The sequence below is a fragment of the Microtus oregoni genome, unplaced genomic scaffold, assembly GCF_018167655.1.
Source record: "Microtus oregoni isolate MIOR12 unplaced genomic scaffold, Mior012 000029F_ref0000214, whole genome shotgun sequence".
Lineage (NCBI taxonomy): Eukaryota > Metazoa > Chordata > Mammalia > Rodentia > Cricetidae > Microtus > Microtus oregoni.
In genome coordinates, this window is record NW_024543088.1 from 4,083,471 (window position 1) to 4,103,982 (window position 20,512).

At 47.3% G+C, this 20,512-nt stretch overlaps 1 protein-coding gene across 1 annotated transcript in view; it reads left to right on the forward strand.

Annotated features, from left to right (window-relative positions):
* Cyth3 (cytohesin 3) overlaps positions 1 to 20,512 on the forward strand; it is a 106,230-nt gene that overhangs the window by 79,218 nt on the left and 6,500 nt on the right. The window contains exons 2-9 of the mRNA XM_041678099.1: positions 1,496 to 1,578; positions 3,352 to 3,416; positions 3,832 to 3,898; positions 11,217 to 11,335; positions 14,926 to 15,006; positions 18,397 to 18,509; positions 18,712 to 18,860; positions 19,871 to 19,982. Of these exons, the coding sequence (XP_041534033.1) occupies positions 1,496 to 1,578; positions 3,352 to 3,416; positions 3,832 to 3,898; positions 11,217 to 11,335; positions 14,926 to 15,006; positions 18,397 to 18,509; positions 18,712 to 18,860; positions 19,871 to 19,982 (789 nt within the window). The remainder of the gene's footprint in view (positions 1 to 1,495; positions 1,579 to 3,351; positions 3,417 to 3,831; positions 3,899 to 11,216; positions 11,336 to 14,925; positions 15,007 to 18,396; positions 18,510 to 18,711; positions 18,861 to 19,870; positions 19,983 to 20,512) is intronic.

The following is a 20,512-nucleotide window of genomic DNA, read 5'->3' on the forward strand; positions in this document are numbered from 1 at the left end:
TTTAAGTTATTTTTACTTTATATGAACTGGGTTTTCTCTGTGTATATGTCTATGTGAGGATGTTGGATTTCCTGAAACTGGAGTTACATAGCTGCCATATGGGTACTGGGAATTGAACCCAGGTCCTCTGGAAGAGCAGCCAGTGCTCTTAACTGCTGAGCCATCTGTCCAGTCCCATGATGATTAGTTTTAATTGTCGACTTGACATAATCTAGAATCACCTGGGAAAGAAGTCTAGGTGATGAATTTTCTAGATTAGGTTGGTTTGTGGCTATGGCCATGTGTCATTTTTCTCTGTTGGGCTGAGGTGGGAAAGGCCTACTGTGAATGTGGGCAGCCCCATTTTCTGGGCCGGTCCTAGTGAATGAAGAGAGCAGGCTGGGTACTGCTGTGGTTCACACACTCATTGCTCTCTTCTCTTGACCACAGATGTGTGTTCAATCTCCCATGGCATCCCTCTAGCAGTGGACTGGAATGGTGGGCCAAATACACTCTTATTCCCATAATATGAGTTCATCAGGGTATTTTATCATGGTGGCAAGGTACAAAACTAAGACAATACCTAGACAACATATTGCTTATTTTTTGCTTTTGTGGTCCATAAGGAAATGTGTCTTATGTCTCCACTAATGTCCTGAAGTCACCCGTTTGTTGCTCACAGTTTCCTCACTCGCACTTCTGTGTGAGATCCTAGCACATTTACTCATCCTGCTGTGGATGACATTTAACATCTTTGTTTTTAGTCTATAAGATGTGCTGCTTCAACATTATTGTGCTTCTTGCTGCCCTGCTGGAAGCTTTTCTACTGTATATAAAGAAAGCTGCTGGATGTGGCACGTGCATCCTTGATGCTGCTGATGTACCTGAGTGCTTCCCAGAGTATCTGTGCCCTTTTATGCTTTTCACGTCCTGCTCCCACCCCCACTCCAGCCAATCTAGTGAGACTGACGCGCATTTTTATGCTATCAGTTAGATATTCATAAGAAAGTCTGTAGTTCTAAAGATTGTGGTGGGGCTTGAGTGGGAGGTCAGCATCAGTCTGTTTTCCCACTGTTTCTCACTCCCCGCACTGTAACCACTTTGACCTTTCTTGTGTGTCTGGTTCAGTGCATGTTTTATGTGTTACAGATGTAGCACTTTGAGAGTGAAAGGCTAAGAAACAGTTGAGAGCTGAGTCGGGCAGGAAGGCCTCCGTTGGCCAGTGTCTATAGTGATCAACACATGAGGGTACAGGGAAGTACCCCACCATATTAACCTCTCATCAGGGCTCTATGGGTGGGGAAGGTTGTTAGTAAGACTCTGGGCAGGCTAACCAGCCTTTTGGTGGAGTGAGGTGTACGCAGATGTGGATAGTGTCCTTTAGTTTCTGTTTTCCTCTAGAGAAGCAGGCAGTCTCGGTGGGGTGGGGTGGGAAGGTCAGGGTGCTTCCCACTGCCAGTCCACAGCCTCATCAGCTTTCCTCTGACGTTGTTGACACCTCCCCCTCTCTCCCCAGTGCCTGAAGACCTGTCATTAGAAGAACGAGAAGAACTTTTGGACATTCGTCGAAGGAAAAAGGAACTTATTGATGACATTGAGGTAAAACAACAGCAAAGTGTCCAGTTTGAGTTTGTGTGGAATACTGAATAGGGTAGCTTCAAGAAAATAGGAGAAATGTGAGAACCATAGAGACAGAGACAGGAGTTCTCCAGACTGAGGGGCCAAGACTCCATCCCAGACAGCACAAGCTCTGGAACAGAGACCACAGTGGTGGGACCAGCATTCCTAGTAGATGACTGTGTGACCCCAGAGTTACAAGTGTTGGAGTAGACAGTGGCAGCAGCCTGATAAACCTGCTGCCCTTTACCCAAGCACTTAGATAGGTGCCTGCCCTTTGGGCAGTCCAGTATCCTTTGAGTGAACAGACAAGCACTTATTGGATGATTCTAGCTGTATACTAAGGGCCTACTTGGTGGTGGTAGGAACAGAATGACAAATTTAGACAAAGATGAATAAAACAGATGGATAAACACTGCCTCCTCTCATTGTGTACTTGACTCAGAGGCCATGGCTGAGGGGTGTCCCACAGGAGAGGAGATGAATGAAGCCACAGTTTCAGAGCTGGGATGACTGTGGTGCTTCAGAGACAGCTCAGAGGCCTCCTGGGTCCTTTGGTGTGGAGCTTCCTCAGGAAAGTCAGTCGTGTGGTCATTTGTTTGAGAAGCTTCCTAGTCATTGTCATTGCCAAAGTAAATGTCACCTCATAGGCCACTGACTGTAGAGCAGGCCTTGTCCTAGACAATAGCTCCTTTCTAGGAACTTGTTTAAGTTTGAACTTGTTGGCACACACATAATAGGGTTCTGAATAAAATGTTGTACTTGAGAGGTAATTGGTGGCAGCTTTGGCTCAAGGTTAGCTTGCATTCTTGCAACCCAGAGAAGTCCTTTGTCTAAAGGATTGAGAATGGATATCATCTGGACAGTAGTGATCATACTGCTCAATAATATAAACACTTCCCTGAACACTGGCCACTTCATCCTGTCTCCAAGGATGCTGCCTGAGACTCAGGGAGGCAGGGAATCCAGCCGGTGGAGAGTAAACAGTTTCTGTCCCTTTGCTTCTGATGTGTCTGAGTTGGGCCTGTCCTTGGGGGCTTCATCTCTCTCGCTCTCTCTTTTTTTTTTAAAAAATCATAGCTAATTATCACTTTAAATATTTATTATTACTTTAAATTATGCGTATGTGTGTGGGTAAATGCACACGAGTGCAGGTGCCACAAAGGAGTGGGATTCCCTGCAGTCGGACTAAAAGGGGGTTGTAAGCCACCTGACTGACGTATGTGCTGGGAATTGAACTTAGGTTGTCTGGAAGAGTAGTACATGCTCTTAACTTCCGAGCCATTTCTCTAGCCCCATGGGATTTTGTCTTTCATCTCTTATGAAGTGACAGTCATGAGACTATTGATTGGCAAACCTGGTGTCAACCTAGACATATCTGGGGTTCAGCTTCCTCTGAGAATGAGGCTGCCCGTACCTCCAGTTGTGTGACTGCAGTGGAGTGAGCTGAGGACCCACTACATGCTTCTACATGCTTCTGTAGTTTACTTCCTTCTTAATTATTTCCATACAAGTACTTCAGAACCTGCCTAGTGGACCCCCTTGATGTGTCTAATGACAGGCGGACATTTGTTTTTGTGTGTGCATGTGTGTGCATGCGTGCATGTGCACATTGTGCTGCTCTGACATTTAGTCTACCTCACTGATACAGGTGTTGAGTTTTGGCCTTGTGATGCTCATGTGAGTCTCTGAACCTTTGAATGTATGATAGTTAAGATACCCTATGACCCAGTTTCTTTTTTCTTTTTTTGACAGAGGCTGAAATATGAAATTGCAGAAGTGATGACAGAGATCGATAACTTAACATCAGTGGAGGAGAGGTAAAGTGTTCACCACTGTACTTTCAGGTTCCTTACCCTTTTGATTCCTGCCTCTTCCCTCTAGCTGAGCTCACCAATAGCTGTAAGGGCGGGGCTGGGAAGTGGGAGACTTTGGAATTATTCATTCCTCCTCCCTGCCTCCTATGTCCTCACCAACTTTATAGGGTTGGGACTCTGGATTAATCTTTCTGTGTCATGAGGGGCTGTATTTTTAATTTTTTTTTTTAGAAAGGCACTGCTTCCCACCATTACCGTTTCTGAAGAAGAGTTCCTGAGGGCGGTGGGCTGTGCTGGACCCCGTTGTCTCTGTGTCTCAGGTTGACCTGAGATGGAAAAGGCACAGGAGGGTGTGATTCTGCTGCACTCTGTGGAAGTGCTCACTAATGGTTTTTTTTTAATTGTTTAAAACCAATAGCAAAACTACTCAGAGGAACAAGCAAATAGCCATGGGAAGAAAGAAATTCAACATGGACCCCAAAAAGGTGAGAGAACCGTTACAGCCTTGCGGTGTGCAAATGATTGGCTGGCTTTAGTGGCTGACTCCCCTGGAACATGAAAAGATGGAGTTGGTATTTCATTTCATCACAAGCAGGGTAAAGCAGGTGCTTCTAGATGAACTGTTACCTGGACCTAATGGCCTTTCTCACAGTGTGGGGTTCTGAGTGCAGGCGCAATCAATGGGAGCCCCTGGGCTCAATTTGTGGGGAGCTCCAAGTCCAGATACTCTCTCTAGTCAGCCCTGTGGTGTCTGCCCACCACATTCAAGGGAGTCAGGGTTTAGTCAGACTGTGGTGAATTGCTTAATAGATTTCACTTTGTGTCCCTTTTGACCTGAAATGTATCGTTATGCTAATTGCTGGTTCTATTCAATTATTTATAATTAAGTTGCTCAATAAAGACAAAAAACTTATTTAATCTGCACATAGCATTTTGCTGAGGAAAAAAGTACCGAAATCATTTGGTTGTAGATGTGGTTGTGATACTTGGCTTAGTCAGCTAAGCTGTTGGCAACAAAATACCACAGACTGAAAACCAGGCTGGGTGGTGCATGGCTGTAACCCCAGCACTAGAAGGTAGAAACAGGAGGGCAAGAGGACCTACAAAGCCAGCTGCAGGCCCACCTGGGACGCATAAGAACTGGCATGTATAAATAAACGGATAAAGCCCCCAGATTGGGGGCTTAAACAGCAGACATTACTTCTCGCAGTTGTGGGGGCTGCAGTCTCACATCGTGGTTGCTCGCATGGTTGTGTTCTAGTGCAGAGAGCCACTTTTTACCGATCCTCCATGTGGTGCGGTGTGGAGCAAGTTTCTCTTTTCATGAAGCCACTCCAGGGACCCCAGATGAGCATGTATCACCTTAATCACCCTCACCATCTCTACCTCCACAGGCTGTTGTAGGTTCGGGCCTCAAACCTACACAATGTGTGAGTTTTGAGACACACACACATTGAGTCTAAGAACACACCAGATAATCTCACTTTGCAGCTCAGAATCCGGTATACTCCCCATGTCTTGCTGCACGTCACCCTGTGAAAGCACAAAGAAATCTTTAGAGTGAGCCTCTTTGAGTTAGGAGGCGCTGTCAGCCTCTAGTGATGACAGCTTAAAGAACTTTGGCTTGGTCCTTGTGTTGGAGTCTAGAAGTAGCACTGGGGTTTATAAATAAATCAGGAAAGGTTTGATTAGATCAAGGAAGTCTGGAGCTGCGTTACCAGAGATTGCTGTGTCAGTAACAGTAGCCAAACAGTGTCTTCTAAAGTGTGAGGGGGAAATGATTGAAAACTGAGAACTCTGTCCAGACTGTCACTAATGAAAAAAGCAGTGATATTTTTAGATATGCAAGGACCCATAAAGTTAGTCACTAAGACCTCTTGTGATTGTCTGTTGACTAGCTGAGTAAATATATCTGAAACAAAGAGATACGTCCATGGGATACAGAAAGTGCACAGAGTCAGGTGTGTGGTGGCTCAAGTTTGTAATTCTGGCACTGGGGAGGCTGGGGCAGTCATACAGTTCAGTTTCAGCCTGGATCACAGGTGGTGACAGTGCCTCTTAAAATGGTCACACACAGAAAGATATGCAAAGAAGCCAGCAAAACCTAAGTCTAAACAAGAAGAGAGTTATATGAAAAATGTATTTTAGGAATTCCAAATTAGCTCAGAATGTTTTATAATATAGCAAAGGAGAAGAGGAGAGAAAGATATAGAGATAGCTGAGGTGCCTAGGCATTGATAGGTACGTATAAGTTTAAATGATTGTCAAGATTTTGGGTTGGCATTAAAAATAGGGATGAAATAAGGTTTGTAAATTACTAGGAGAGGTTAAGAAGGCATGGTTATGACAGGTATGGTGGCCTGGGCTACATAAAGGGACCTTTTTTACAAACCCCTCCCCTCAGAAAGATCCCAGAAGTCTCCATGATAAGAGACAAGAGGAGTAAGTTCTAAGAAATCATTGCTCACCATGAACTTGACTTGGCTAAATTACCTAGGTTAAAAATAAACACCAGCAGGGGCTAGGGAGGTGGTTCATTGGGTAAGAACACTTGCAGGTTGGAAACTCAGCACCCACATGGTGGCTCACATCCATTCTGGTTTCTTTTCAGAGGATTTGATGCCTTTTCTGGCCTCTGCAGGTGCTGCATGTACATGGTGCACAAACATTCATGGAGGCAAAGCACTTACACACATAAAATAAATCAGCTGGGCTGTGGTAGTGCACACCTTTAATCCCAGGACTCAGGAGGCAGAGGCAAGTGGATCTTTGTGAGTTCGAGGCCAACATGGTCCTCAAAGTGAGTTCCAGGCCAGCCAGGATTACACAGTGAAACCCTGTCTCAAAAATAAATTAACAAATAAATAAATTGAATTTTACTGAGACATTTGGTTTCCTTTATAAGTATTGTCTAATGTGTAGTACCCTATACCTTCTGTAACAGATTACCACAACTAGATGGCTTAAGACCCAGAAATAGCCAGGTGGTGACAGCACGTCCCTTAAATCCCAGCTCTGCGAGTTCAAGGCCAGCCTGGCCTACAAGAGCTAGTTACAGGGCAGGCTCCAAAGCTACTGAGAAACCCTGTCTCGAGAAACCAACAAACAAAAAGACTCAAAAATAGTTAATCCTCCTACAGGAAACAAGGAGTCCAAGAGGAACGCCCTTAGACATGGAGAGGGAGTCTGTTCAGGCCTCTCTCCTAGTTGCCAGTGATTGCCAGCAGGTGCTCCTTAGCTGTGAACACACCCTCCAGCCTCTATCATGGCCTTCTCTTCTGTGTACTTTCTCTCACTGTAATCCAGTCTGGCCTAGAACTAGAGGGCATCCTGCCTTAGCCTCTGAAGTGCTGGAACTACAGGCGTGTGCCACCCACCACACCTGGTGTAACTATTCTTTGTTTCTTTGTTTTTTACTTCAAGACGGTTTCTCTGTGTAACAGCTCTGACTGGCCTAGAACTTACTTTGTAGTCCAGGATGGCCTCGAACTCACAGAGATCCACCTAACTCTGCCTCCTGAGTGCTGGGATTAAAGGTGTGCACTGCCATATTGGGCTTAACTGCTCCTTTTTAAGAATACTCATCACCATACTCAAAGTGTGCCTGCTCCTGTGTCCTTGGCTTGCCTGTGTCTCCCACCCCCTACCCCGCCCCATGGAGCTCTTTCTTTCTTGGTCTCAGGCTTTCAACTCCTCTCTGCTTACAGTCTGTTTTAGACTCTTCATCGCTGCGGCAGATCCCTGATGAGTTTAAAGGAGGAAAGATTAGTTTGGGCCCATGGTTTTAGAGTTTGTCATGGTCGTATCGATGCATGGCTTTGGACCTGAGGTGAGGCAGAACGTTGTGGAGTAGAACGCGTGGCAATGGCCCTCTGTTCATGTAGACAGAAGACAGAGAAAAGCAGGGCGGGGCCAGATAGACCTTTCAAATGCATACCCCATCAGCCCATTTCCTCGTACCAGACCCTATCTTCCACAGCTTTTCTACCTTTAATCTGCCAACCTGGAAGACTCTTAACATTACTGAAGTCAGAGCCCTCAAAATCTAGTCTATTCCAGTCTAATCATGTCTGGAACCATTGTCACAGAGTGCCCAGAGATGTCCGTCACTGACCTAGGTGTCTCAGTCCAGTCAGGTTGACAAGATTAGCCATCATATGTTTGCCTGAACTCACTAGTGGCTTCCTTGTTTCCCATGACCAGAGCTTGTGTCTCTTGCAGAGAAAACCCTTCCTTACTGGGGGCCTCTTCGTGTCTCGTGTGTGTCTTGTAAGCCAGAAGTGACCTTGTCCTATTTGACTTTCTCACATCCTTGATGGTCTACACACTCCAAAATCAGTTGTATTGATTAGTTGTCTCACTGTTGTGATACAACCTAACAAATGCGACCTTAGGGAGGGAGGGTCGGAGTGCATGCAGGCCATTGCAGTGGGAAGGCATGCTAGCTCTAGTGTGAGGCGGAGCCATGAGTGCTGGGACTCAGCTAGCTCACTCCTTTTTATTCAGTCCAAGCATCCAGCCCACGGAAGGGGTGCCACCCACTTCAGGGTGGAGTCTTTTGCTCTCAGTTAAAACTCTCTTATAGCCCCCTCACAGCCATGGCTTTTCTCCTAGGTCATTCTAAGTGCGGTCAGGTTGTCAGTCAGGATCAGCTGTTACAGAGACCTAGTTCTTTGGGAGGGTGGAGGCTCAGGGCAGGTCCTAAACATCTAGACAGTGTGTTCCACAAGCTCGCTCTGACCTGGCCGAGCCTGAGTTCCAGGGTCTGGCACACTCAGCCTTGAGAGCACAGACTCAGAAGCCCCAGGTTGGGGGATAGGGGAGCCAGGTGACAAAGATGCACTGGGAATATCTGCGTCTGCCTAGGGGGCATTGAGCTCTTTGAGGGAAAATGGCCACAAACTCAGTCCCTGGGGTATCATAGTCACAGTCAAGGTGTCCTGGACCAGACCCACCTCGGGCTCTGCTTCCATGAGGCTTTGTTCCAGAATCCTGGGTTCTTTCAGATGCCCTCCTCCTTGCCTTTGGCAGATTTCAGGGTAGCAAACTTAACGATTTATGCTCACTGTTAGTCTTTTGAATTCTAATAACCCTAGCAGGGTTCTATAATGCTGAAGTATTGACCTTTGACCCTGAGGTGTTAGTAAACTTCTGCCTACCCTCCTATGATTGCCCTTCCCTTACTGACCCCAAGGGTATCCCTGTGCTGTGTCCTGCTGGCTGCTGGCTCACTATCTCTACTTGCTCCTACTTCTTCCTATCTGGATGGTTGGTGAACAAGTCACAGTGCGAGCACAGAGCAGCAGTGCTGCTGGCTCTTATCCCATGCTCCAGGACAGATGTACATGCGTGTGTATGTGTGCGTGTGGCTTTCACAGTAGCACCCAAGTGGATATGCCCTTTTCCATTCCCATCAGAAATATGTAAGAGTTAACTTTAGGACTGTCAGACTTAAATGACATGTTACATGGCCCACAAATTTTAAATGTAAGATTTGAATCATCTTGACAAATTAAGAAACAAAACCCTCAACCCAGAACAAAATGTACTAGCAGAACATTGTAGGCCACCTTTCTGGGGCCACTGTGTCTCAAATCCATTCCCCCAGGTATCCCACACTATTACCAAAATTAGGTTTGCTTTTTTAAAACTGCGTGCGAGCAGAATGAAAATATACCTGTCTGGGACTGGGGAGATAGTTCAGTGCATATTGTGTTTGCTGTGCAAGTCTGAGAACCAGAGATTGGATCCCCAAGCCCATATAAAACCTGCATAGATGTAGTGTCTACTTGTGGTGCCCACACTTGGGAGGCAGAGACAAGAAAACCGTGGTTCAAGGTAGCTAAATAGATTAGCCACAATTAGTAGCTCTAGGTTTAGTGGGAGACCCTGCCTCAGTCAGTTAAAAGTGGAGCGCAATCAAGAAGACATGGCATCAACTTAGGGCCTCCGGGCATGAGCACCTTCATGTGTACATCCGCATGTATGTGCCATGCTCCCAATAATTGCATATATTTACACACATGTACCTTTGTGTTGCCTTTTGCTTTGTACCGGGTTTGTAAAGCCTCACGTTCGTTTTGTTCTTTCCATCTAGTTGCAGTCTTCCATCTTTGTCTTTTCTCTTACTGGTTGTCTGCTGCTGCCTGAAGTTTTTGAAAATGCTAAATAAGGCTGCCAGATGGACTGTGGGTGTATGAGGAAGCCAAAGCAGGCTTAGGCCTGGAATTTCAGCTTGAAAAGCCGCTCTGAATTTGTAGAAATGCCTCTTGGCACATAGATAGCAGAATTCCTGTGTTCTAACCTGGTGTAAGGTAGCTTGAAACCAGCTTTCAAGTTGTGCACGTCTTGCTGTTGTAGCAGGTCCTGGGAGTTCCCGTGAGATGGTGCAGTGCAGCTGACTCAGGCCTGGGCCAACCTCTTCTCTTGACACTAGCAGCTACACTTCATAGGTTCTTAAAGTGGGTTGTACTCAGCTGGTGTGAGCTCGGTGGTAGTGTGCCGGTTAGCATGTGCTCAGCTGGTGTGAGCTCGGTGGTAGTGTGCCGGTTAGCATGTGCTCAGCTGGTGTGAGCTCGGTGGTAGTGTGCTGGTTAACATGCTTTTGACCCAAGGAACAGAACACCCAGTCCCGCCCCCCCCCCCACAGCTGGTTACACAGTGGAGTTGTATTTTATTGAATAGCTGCTATGGCAGTAAATGGCTCCCAAGTGACAGGAGCAAGGTGCTTACCTCGGTCTTTCCCTCATACAAGAGATGCTGTGGTTCTGGCCATTATGTGGAGTTCAACACAGGAAGAAAGAGGAATGGCAGTGAAAGTCATTCCTACAGGTTTCCTCTTATGGCTGCTTGCCCAGACCTGTGTGACAGGTCATTTGGACGTAAGGGGAGCCACCTGGGGTAAGGTGGCGGAATAAAAGGGTTGGTTGGGGCGGGGTGGCAAGATCAGATACAAGCAGTTGTCACACAAGCCTGACAACCTGAGTCCAATCCCCAATTGTCCAGGTGGGAGGAGAAAACTGATTCCTGAAGATTGTCCTCTGACCTCCACATACACATGTAACACATGTATGTCACTCATGCATGAAACACACAATCATAATGAATAAGGAGATCTGGCCAGATGGCTCATCAGGAAAACACACCACCATACCTGTAGACCTGAGTTCCATCCTTAGGACCCCATGGTGGGAGGAGAGACCCAACTCATTGCAGGCTGTCCTCTGGTTGTGATCAGTACATGGGCTCACACACATAAATAATTTAAATTTTTACTAAGTTAAAAATATTTCTTTTTTAAAAGGTGGGAAGCTGGAGAGAAGACTCAGCTGTTCTTCCAAAGGACTAGGTTTAATTCCCAGCACCACCTGGTGGCTCATTACCTTGTGTAACTCCAGTCCCAGGGGATCTGGCCATTTTGTGGCCTCTGCAGGAACTAGGCATGCATGTAGTGTACAGATAGACATGCAGTTGTCAGGAGGGTTGGTGGTTGGGAATTGACTGTCCCATGGCAGCTTCTCTCCCACAGTGAGGTCCTGTGAGACAGGAAAGACGTGGTTTCCCCAAACTTTACAAATCTGATGGTTTTTTAAAACTTCTATATAACTCTTGATGAACATAGCATCTCTTTCTTGAGTGGCTGAAACACGTATGACATTTTGGAAGTCAGGCTGTGCAATCTCCATGGTCTGGCATTTTCCTGTGTCCAGACCTGCCGGATTACTGGGCAAAGCATGTTGCCAACTTTGAGAGGATAATGAGTGGATGTCCTGACCCGTGTGTTCCGTCTCACTTGTTCCTCAGGGCATTCAGTTCCTCATTGAGAACGACCTGCTGCAGAGCTCCCCAGAGGATGTCGCCCAGTTTCTTTACAAAGGCGAGGGCCTGAACAAGACCGTCATTGGAGACTACCTGGGTGAGAGGTAAGCCGAGGATCCTCTTGCAGCTCTGGAGGACAGACGGCAGGACAGTGCTGACCCGGTGTTGTTGGGATCCTCCTGAGGACAGGCCGCTGGGATCTCATCATACCAGAGGTGAAGTGGACCAGAGACCTAAATAGAAGAATTAAAGCAACCCATACTTAAGAGAAAGCGTAGGAGTGAACTGAACCTTAATGGTCCAGAATTACACAGGGATTTCTTAGATAAAGTAGCAGAAAAGACACACAACAAAGGAAGGTGACTGAGGGTCAGGTAGGATCTGTGTCCCATTGGAGTCCTTCTCTCAGTCATCAGTGTCATCCCCCCCTCCACACCTGGAAAGCCTCGCCTTCTGCAGGTTGGTCCAGAAACAGCCTAGGCTTCTCGGGATTTTCCCTGTCACTTGAGGTGACTTTCCCCACTTCAGCTAAAGGTCCATTTATTTTTGTTCAGTCTCTCATCTATTTGTTGACTACTGGCATTTCTAGCCCAGGCCAGTTAGTTTATAAGTCAGTTAAAGAGCTTTAGTGATGCTTACTGGTAGAATGCTTGCTTATTATGCCCAAGGTTCTGACAGTAAACCTAGCCAGGATACATGCTGAACTATTAGTGGGAACAGGCAAGCTCAGTAAGGTCACAGGAGTCGGGCTCAGTATACCACGGCCAGCTGTTCTGTGCAGTTGTGTCTCAGTGAGCAGACTGAAACTAGCTCAGAATGCCACAGCCAGCTGTTCCGTGCAGTTGTGTCTTTGAGCAGACTGAAAGTAGTTCTAACTGTAGCAGCATTGGGAAGAACTAGGAGTGAGTTTAACAGAAGATGTGCAGATGAAACCAGTGAAAAGATCCAAGCAGATGGCAATCTATCCCATGCTGACGGATTGGGAAGTAGTCTTGCTATGGTCAGTATGCTCCATCTTGATGGGTAGATCTAATACATCAGCAGAATCCCATTTGACTTCTTTGCAAAAGTCAGCAAACTAATAATGTGGAAGGTTCTTCTTCAGAAAAAAACACTTTATGATTACAAAATAAAATTATACCGATCAAAACATGCAATACTGTCATAAAAGGCGGATGTAGACAATCATAAAGACTGGATAGAAAGGTGGCTCATCAGGCTGGAGCATTTCAATGTGCTGCTAAGGTCATTCTCAGCACCTACATCTGGCGGCTCACAGCTGCCTGTTACCCCAGCTCCAGGGGGTCTGTTGTCCTCTTCCGACTGTTTATGTGCCTGAATTCACATGTACACCCCCTGCTATATATGTGTGTGTGTGTATATGTATATACACACATAAATAAACATAAATATAAAAATGGTCTAGAAGATGATAGAATGGAATTGAGAATCCAGAAATAAACACCTATATTTACTATCAAATGATTTTTAACATGTAATGCAAGACACTTGAGTGGGGAAGGAATGACCCCAACATTGATGACAGATGACGTCTGTGAGAGAAATATTGGGCTCCTCACTATACACAGAGGTTAATATGGGTCCAAGACACAAATGTCAAGCCATTAAATGCTTAGAACCATGCAAATCATCATGATCCTGTTATTGCAAGGGTTTCTTAGGTCTAGTGCCCAAAGGCAAAACAATTGAAGAAGTGAGGTCAACTGAACACCACAAAAATTTAAACATTTTGCACATTTATTTGTATGTGTGAACATGTGTGGATGCTAACATGCTAACCTGTGAGAGTTGGGTCTCTGTTCCTTCCCCATGTTCTAGAATCAAGCTCAGGATTACATCAAGGTTTACATCAAGTGTCTTTACTTGCTGAGTCAACTCAGTAGCCCCAAATTATTATTTTTGCTTCAGACTATACTCTAAAGAAGGAGTGGGGGAGTTAAAGAAAAAAGCTGGGGAATGATGGCTCAGGCCTTTGATCTCAGCACTTGGGAGGCAGAGGCAGGTGGATCTCTGTGAGTTAAAGGACAGCCAGGGCTACACAGGGAAACCCTGCCTTGAAAACTAAAAACTGAAAGCTAAAATAAAATAAAATAAAGAGAATAAGCCCCTCTCCTTGGAGAGGAGCATTTGAAATCCTACTTGACATCTGATAAGAACACAGCTAGCAAATATAAAGAAGTCTTGCAGGTTGAACAGTGCCAATCCCAAACCCTGAATGCTGAAGAGATGGGAATCTGTCTTTAACACTGCCTCTGGGCTTCACCACTCCCTGAGGTTCTGGCAGCTGATGTGGTCACAGGCCTTGGCCCCTTAGCTGTGGCCCTAACCTGGCTGCCACAGCTGCTCCCTCTCCACTGAGTGGCAGAAGAGTGTGCATTGTGGACACACTCCTGGCCCAAGTCTGCCCAGTGCTGAGAGTTTACCAGCTTAGTGGATCATCGGACCAGTGCAGTGTTGCACGATCAGGACAGGCCTTGCATTGCCTCCTGGGAAGGTTTCTTCATGCCCCCTTCTGGGGCCATAGGCTAAGAAGCCATCAAGGGCCTTGGAGACAACAGTACCTCATCTTCCCAGTGCTGACCCTAAGCTCCCTCCTTTTAACTTGAGACTTCCGCAGGAGGGATGGCCCTGGGGGCAGACGGCACTAAGCTCTGGCCACTGCGTACAGCGTGCCTGGTGCTTGTGTGGAGCAGATGTGGTCTTCAGGCCAGGCCTGGTCTATTCCCCAGGTGTGGTGGGTGCCAGTCCTCTGGTAGGGCAGCTGGACCCTGGCATTGTGCTCTAGGGATGTCCTCTGAGCACAGGGTGAGCAGGCCTGGAGCACGATTTAAGCTGACATCCAGTGAAACACACTGATGCATCATTTTTCTTTTTATTGCTATTTAAATAAAAAGTTACTCTTTATTGTATTTTCATGTTTTACATTTAAAAACCAATATGATAGGGCTTATGATTCATGCCAGTAACCCCAGCACTCATGAGGCTGAAGCAGTAATGTTTTAATGAGTTCCCTATGCTATAGTCCCTGGGTTATGTAGTGAGTTCCATTCCAATCTAGGCTACAGAATGAGACCTGATGCCACCAGCCTCCAAAAACAAAGCAAAACAAAAATCCCTAATATGATGTATTATGTCCCCCCCTCCCCCTCCCGCCCAGATTTCCTTGGTCTCCTACACTCTATGACTTAGGACCTGAGAATGTTGCTTCTCCTTTTCTCACACTCAAAACCCCATTGGGAAGCAGAGACCAGAGCAAAACCTTGCTAAGGGGCCATTTTGAAAGTTCCAGAATATGTACAGGTCCCAGGCCTCGCTCGTGTGCCTGAAGATGAGTTGAGGGTTTGTGGTGGGTTCCTTCCCAGCTCCTGCCCATTATGAAGTTCTCCTCAGAGAGCCACACAGGTGTCCTTTGCATTAAGTCTGAAAACTACTGGCCCTGGGCGCATGCCTGTAATCCTAGCACTTGGGAGGTGGAGGCAGAAGGATCCTGAGTTCCAGGTTTTCTGCAACTTTGTGAGACTCTGCCTCAAAGAACAAAATAAATAAAAATTCTAAAACAAATTTACAGTGAAGGGCATGGCTGCTTGTAGTGAACTACCGTTGCCTGAAAAGGCCTGCCATTTATATATGCCTTCTCTCCAGAGCAGCTCAGATGCTTTCTCTTCTTTCCTAGGGATGATTTTAATATCAAAGTTCTTCAGGCTTTTGTTGAGCTTCATGAGTTTGCTGATCTCAACCTTGTCCAGGCCTTAAGGTGAGTGGTTGCCTCATGGCATGTATAGACAGATGGGAAGGCTGGAGTGGCAGTAGTCACTCAGAGTGACTCTGATGGACCCCCACCCAGTCCCCAGTAGCTGTAGTTTCGACAGATCAGCCTCTGTGTTCTCTCCTGGGTGGCACTCGGCAGCCCTGGGTGGAAACCAGACTTGTTTGGGGATGGACTGCATGCTTGCCTTGCTGTAGCCACTGTTTTCTGCACCTTCTCGGGTTTTTTGCTGTCCTTCATTCTGGGGTCCCTGCATTTGCTGTTCCCTTACTTGTTCCTGGGGGAAGGGACTTAAGGAAGGTTCTGTCTTGGCTCATGGTTTGAAGGTGCAGTCTGTCATGGCGGGGAAGGTGTAGCGGCTGTCTAAGGTGTAAGTGTAGATGATAAAAGATGTTGACAGGTTTGTAGAAAAGAAGGTGAGGCGATGATAGGTAGGTAGGTAGGTAGGTAGATAGATGATAGATATATTGATAGATAGATAGATGGATAGATAGATGATAGATAGATAGATAGATGATAGATAGATAGATTGATAGATAGATGATAGATAGATAGAAAGATAGATGATAGATAGATAGATGATAGATAGATAGATAGATGATTGATAGACGATAGATAGATAGATAGATAGATAGATAGATAGATAGATGATTGATAGGTAGATGGATGATAGATAGATGATAGGTAGGTAGGTAGGTAGATAGATAGATGATAGATAGATAGATAGATAGATAGATGATAGGTAGGTAGGTAGATAGATAGATAGATAGATGATTGATAGACGATAGATAGATAGATAGATAGATAGACAGATAGACAGACGCTAATAGGTAGATAGATGATAGATAGATAGATAGACAGACAGACAGACGCTAGATAGGTAGATAGATGATAGATAGATAGATAGATAGATAGATAGACAGACGCTAGATAGGTAGATAGATGATAGATAGATAGATAGATAGATAGATAGAGCAAGCTCTCCATAGAGCTTTATGAGGAGAGTTCCAGGCTTTTAAGTAGAAGCAGCACCATGTATAGCACGTAGGGGCCTAAAAGGAAAGAGACAGATCCTTCCATCCTAAGAAGGGGAGTAGTTTCTTGCTCTTACAGGTTTTGTGGAGATGGGAGGTAGGAGAGAAAGTTGTGGTCCATGGGATGATGCCACCCACATTCAGGATGGGTCTTCCTCATTTAACCCTTTCTGGAAATAACGTCAGCGGTAGACCCACAGGTTTATTTCCATGGTGACTCTATATCAGGTCAAGTTGACAGTGGAAGTTAACCATCCCAGCTTGTATGTGTGCATGCTTCCTGTGCTATACTTTTGACAGCCTCAGTGTCTCTCTGTCCTGTTGTCACTAGGGTTAGCCTCAGGCCCCAGGCATATGGGTGTGCCAAGGAGGATGTAGATGGAACCATCAGATGTCCTTCTGTGGTCTCTGTCTGGTCTGAGGAAAGCCACTGCCACTATAGACCGTACTGTGAGTGAAGGGGATAGCCTCAGTGTTCAGTGCTGATCTGGATTCCTACTCATGCTGGGTTGGCAGTCTTGAGCAAATGGCATCTTGTCTTCTGTGATGGCATGACATTTGGACTGGGTCTTTACCCTGGGGTGTAGGCAGAAGTGTAACAAGGACTGACCTTGTGGATTCACCCAGTCTGGTGTCACCCAAAGCTCAGCATACATAGCTGGCCTTGTCTGGTCGTGTCTTCATACCTTCTCCTCCTGCCTCTGGAGGTGTTTACACAACCTTCCTTCAGCTGCAGACTGGAATGTTGGCAGCCTTTGGTTGTGGCCCTTGGGGCCCTGCTCAGCCCTCAGCCTGGGCTGAAAAGCTTGTGTCAGAAAAGCCCTACAGGAGTCTCACAGACCTGTTTAGCTGATTTTAGGTTCACGTTTGGAGAACTGTATGGGCAGAGAAAGGCTCAGAGCTAATGAACCTGAGGGCTAGTCCATGGCATAGCCATCACCACTGTGGTTCTGCTCTTCTCACTCTGTCTGCCTTAGAGTCAGAGGGCAGAGCCTAGCTGACCTCTCCACCAGACCAATGAGAGTAAGTAGCTGCTGCCTAATTGGGTTTGCTCCAGTGGATTCTGTCTTGGTTGTGCCTGACCTGTGGCATTATCTCCTCTCTGTCCTTGGGCCTAATCAGGGATGCAAGTGGGACATGCTCAGAATGGTGCAGAGTCTGCTGTGGGTGCGGGGAAGATGACGGGCATTGCTGATGCCTGTTCCGGTGCTTCTTGATAGAAGCTTGTTGCTGTAGGAATAACGTGTGAGGCTGGGTAAGAGGTCCTCAGACTTGTGGGCAGGATGGTCATGGTGGGGTCAGAACTGAGGAACTTGCTCTGATGGGGCAAGGACAGCATGTCTGTGGTCCTTTGCTGACCATGTGGGGCAGAGTCGGAAAGTGGCTCTGGAGGCTGTCTTGAAAGTGGGAATAGAGCATCTGTGTGTGATGCTATTGAGCGAGTGCCTGATTGTGGCAGGAATCCCCTGGGAGTGGGGGCAGTGGTAAGGAGGAGGGAGTGGTGGACAGGCCTAGAGGAAACAGTCCTTCTTAAAGGACTTGCATAGGCGTGGGAGCCCAGAGAAAGAGCAGGTCCTCCCTTGTATCACTGTGTTAGCCATGTCTTAAGGTGGCCTCTAGGTCTGACATACTCAGCCATTACTGTAAGGCTGGTTATGAGCCTCACAGGCCAGCGTGGCTCTGGAAAGCAGGATAGCCATAACCTTTCTGTTGGTACTTAAGGCACGCAGGTGGAGAATGCTGGTTGGGTGCCTTGTAGCCTGAGAAAGCGATGCGAGGAGTTGAAGATGCAGGGCAGGAGCTACGGTGTCACATAGGGCAACCAGGGGAGACCTTAGTGGGAGAGGAGCTTCTGAGGACAGGAGCATCTGTGTGCTTGGGCCTGCTCCTTTGAGGCAGGGGTGACCCAGCAGCAGGCTGTGGCTGTGGCCTGGCAGGTGTGGGTGGGCGCTGGTTGCTGACTGCTGACTCTGACCCTGTCCCCACCTTGCTTTGGTGAGGAGTCCTGAGAGGAGAGGATCCATTATCCTGCCAATACTGTAGCAGCTACAGGCATAGTGGACCCTGGGGATCACCTGGAATGTCCATGTAGGAGGTGGTGCCATGGGGGCGGGGCAGAGCATGCTGGGATCCTGTTGAGGTTTGAGGCATCTGTAGCAGATCTTGAAGAAGAGTTTGTAGTTACACAAAAGGAGCAACCAGCAGTCTTCAGCTGACCTCATGGTAGTTCTGGGCACTCAGACTGAGCAGGCCGTGCTCTTGCCGGGTGATCAGGAACTGCTTGGGGGTCTGGCCAGATCTATCCTCCCAAGGTCACTCAGTGAAGCATCCTCTGTCTTTACAGGCAGTTTCTATGGAGCTTCAGACTTCCTGGAGAGGCACAGAAGATTGACCGCATGATGGAGGCCTTCGCTTCACGATACTGCCTGTGCAACCCTGGGGTCTTCCAGTCCACAGGTCAGCAGCCTGCACATCCCTGCGTCGAGATGCCCCCACCCATAGCTTCCATTAACCCCCCACTGCCTCTGTAGAGAAGCACCCCTCAGTGGGCACGCCGTTCTGCCAGGGAAGCAGCATTGGCAGCACTTCCTAGGGCACCACTCTCCCTGTAGAAATGCAAGCTGAGTTTCAGGCCTCCCCACCTTGTGTCTTGTTGCAGACACATGCTACGTGCTGTCCTTTGCCATCATCATGCTCAACACCAGCCTGCACAACCACAACGTGCGAGACAAGCCTACTGCCGAGCGCTTCATCACCATGAACCGCGGCATCAACGAGGGTGGGGACCTTCCTGAGGAGCTGCTGAGGGTGAGTCTGCAGGCAGCTTCCCGGTTGTGTGTCTGCCCCGGTTTCATTTCTGTCGCTATGATAAAATACCCTGAAAAAATGCAACTGCACTGGGAAGAGCTTATTTACCTTACAAAGTCTAGACCACAGTCAAGGCAGTCAAGGCAGGAACTGGGAGCGCCTGGTCACTCTGTTTTTATGTCTCCAAACCCAGGGATCAACCACCCACTATTGGGCTAGGCCTCCTTCCTCACAGGTCAGCCTGATCTAGACAGTCCCTCACTGAGATTTCCTTCTCAGGTGGTTCTAGACTGTGCCGTGCTGACAATTAAGACTAACCATCGTCGTCTCCTGCCCTGTCATGTGGGATTTTCCTACTCATGTGTGTATGGGGGGGTGGGCAGGGTTGAGGTCAGTGTTTGGTTTCTCCATCAATCATTTCTCTGCCTTATTTTTTACTTATTACTATTTTTATTGTGTGTACATGCATGATGTATGTTGGGTGGTAGCATGTGGTGGTCAGAGAACAACTTTGTAGAGTTGCTTCTCTCCTTTCACATGTGCGTGAGCTCTGCTGATGGAACTTAAGTTGCCAGGCTTGTGTGCCCAAGTGCCTTGGCCTGCTGAGCCATCTCATCTCCAGATGGTTGTTTTTGTTTTTCGGTGACGGGGGTTTCTCACTGGCCAATAAGTACCAAGGATCTCCTGTCTCTGTCGTCTTAGAGAAGATAATAAGCACAAACTACCAAAGCTCAGTTCTTATGTTTAGATAGGAACTGCACATCCAAAACTGGGTCTCCGTGCCTGCAGGCACGCATTTCATCAACTGAGCCGTCTCCCAACCGCTGAAGTTACTATTAAATTCTCTTAATCCAATGAAAATCAGTAATGCTAGCTTAGTGGTTTCAAAGGCACTTTCCAAGTGTCTTCGTAACCGCTTGGTCTCTCAGGCTGTGTGGGACTCTGTGCGGGAGGGAGGAAGGATGTTGCTTCTTGGTACAGCCCCTGATCGGCTCTTCTCCTCCTTACAGAACTTATATGAAAGTATCAAGAATGAGCCATTTAAGATCCCAGAAGATGACGGGAATGATTTGACACACACGTTCTTCAACCCAGATCGAGAAGGCTGGCTGCTGAAGCTGGGTGAGCCTGGCAGGGTGGGACCTGCACCCACACCCCTCGGCCCACAGCAGCAGCTCCCGGGGACTTCTTGCCCTGCTCCTTCCTTGGAGCCACAGCCCCCAACTACAAGGCAGAAAGCTTAAAAAGAAAAATGCAGTCAAGCCAGAGACCACTCTGGGCAGCCGCTCACCTAACACTGGTGGCTGTGTCACTGAGTCGTGACCTTCCAGAGCGGGCAATGGTTGCAGCACCCACTGCACGACCCATCCCAGAAAGCTCCTGAGTTAGTATCCACGTGAATCCAGGTAGTTCTCTGCCTGAGGAGCAAGTGCCTTTATCTCCACAAGCTGTGTGCTCTCGTGCTTTGGCGTGGCTGTGATCCTGACGAGTGGTTTAAATGTACCTTCTTGTTTCCTTCTGCCTGTGGCTCCCACCTTTCTGTTCTGTGATGGGCTGTCCCTGCTTGTCCTGCACTAGGAGGTAGGTACCCAGTGGCTTCCTCCCCTCCCCAGCGGCTCATTTTCTCCCCCACGTTGGTCTGTGTGAAGCTC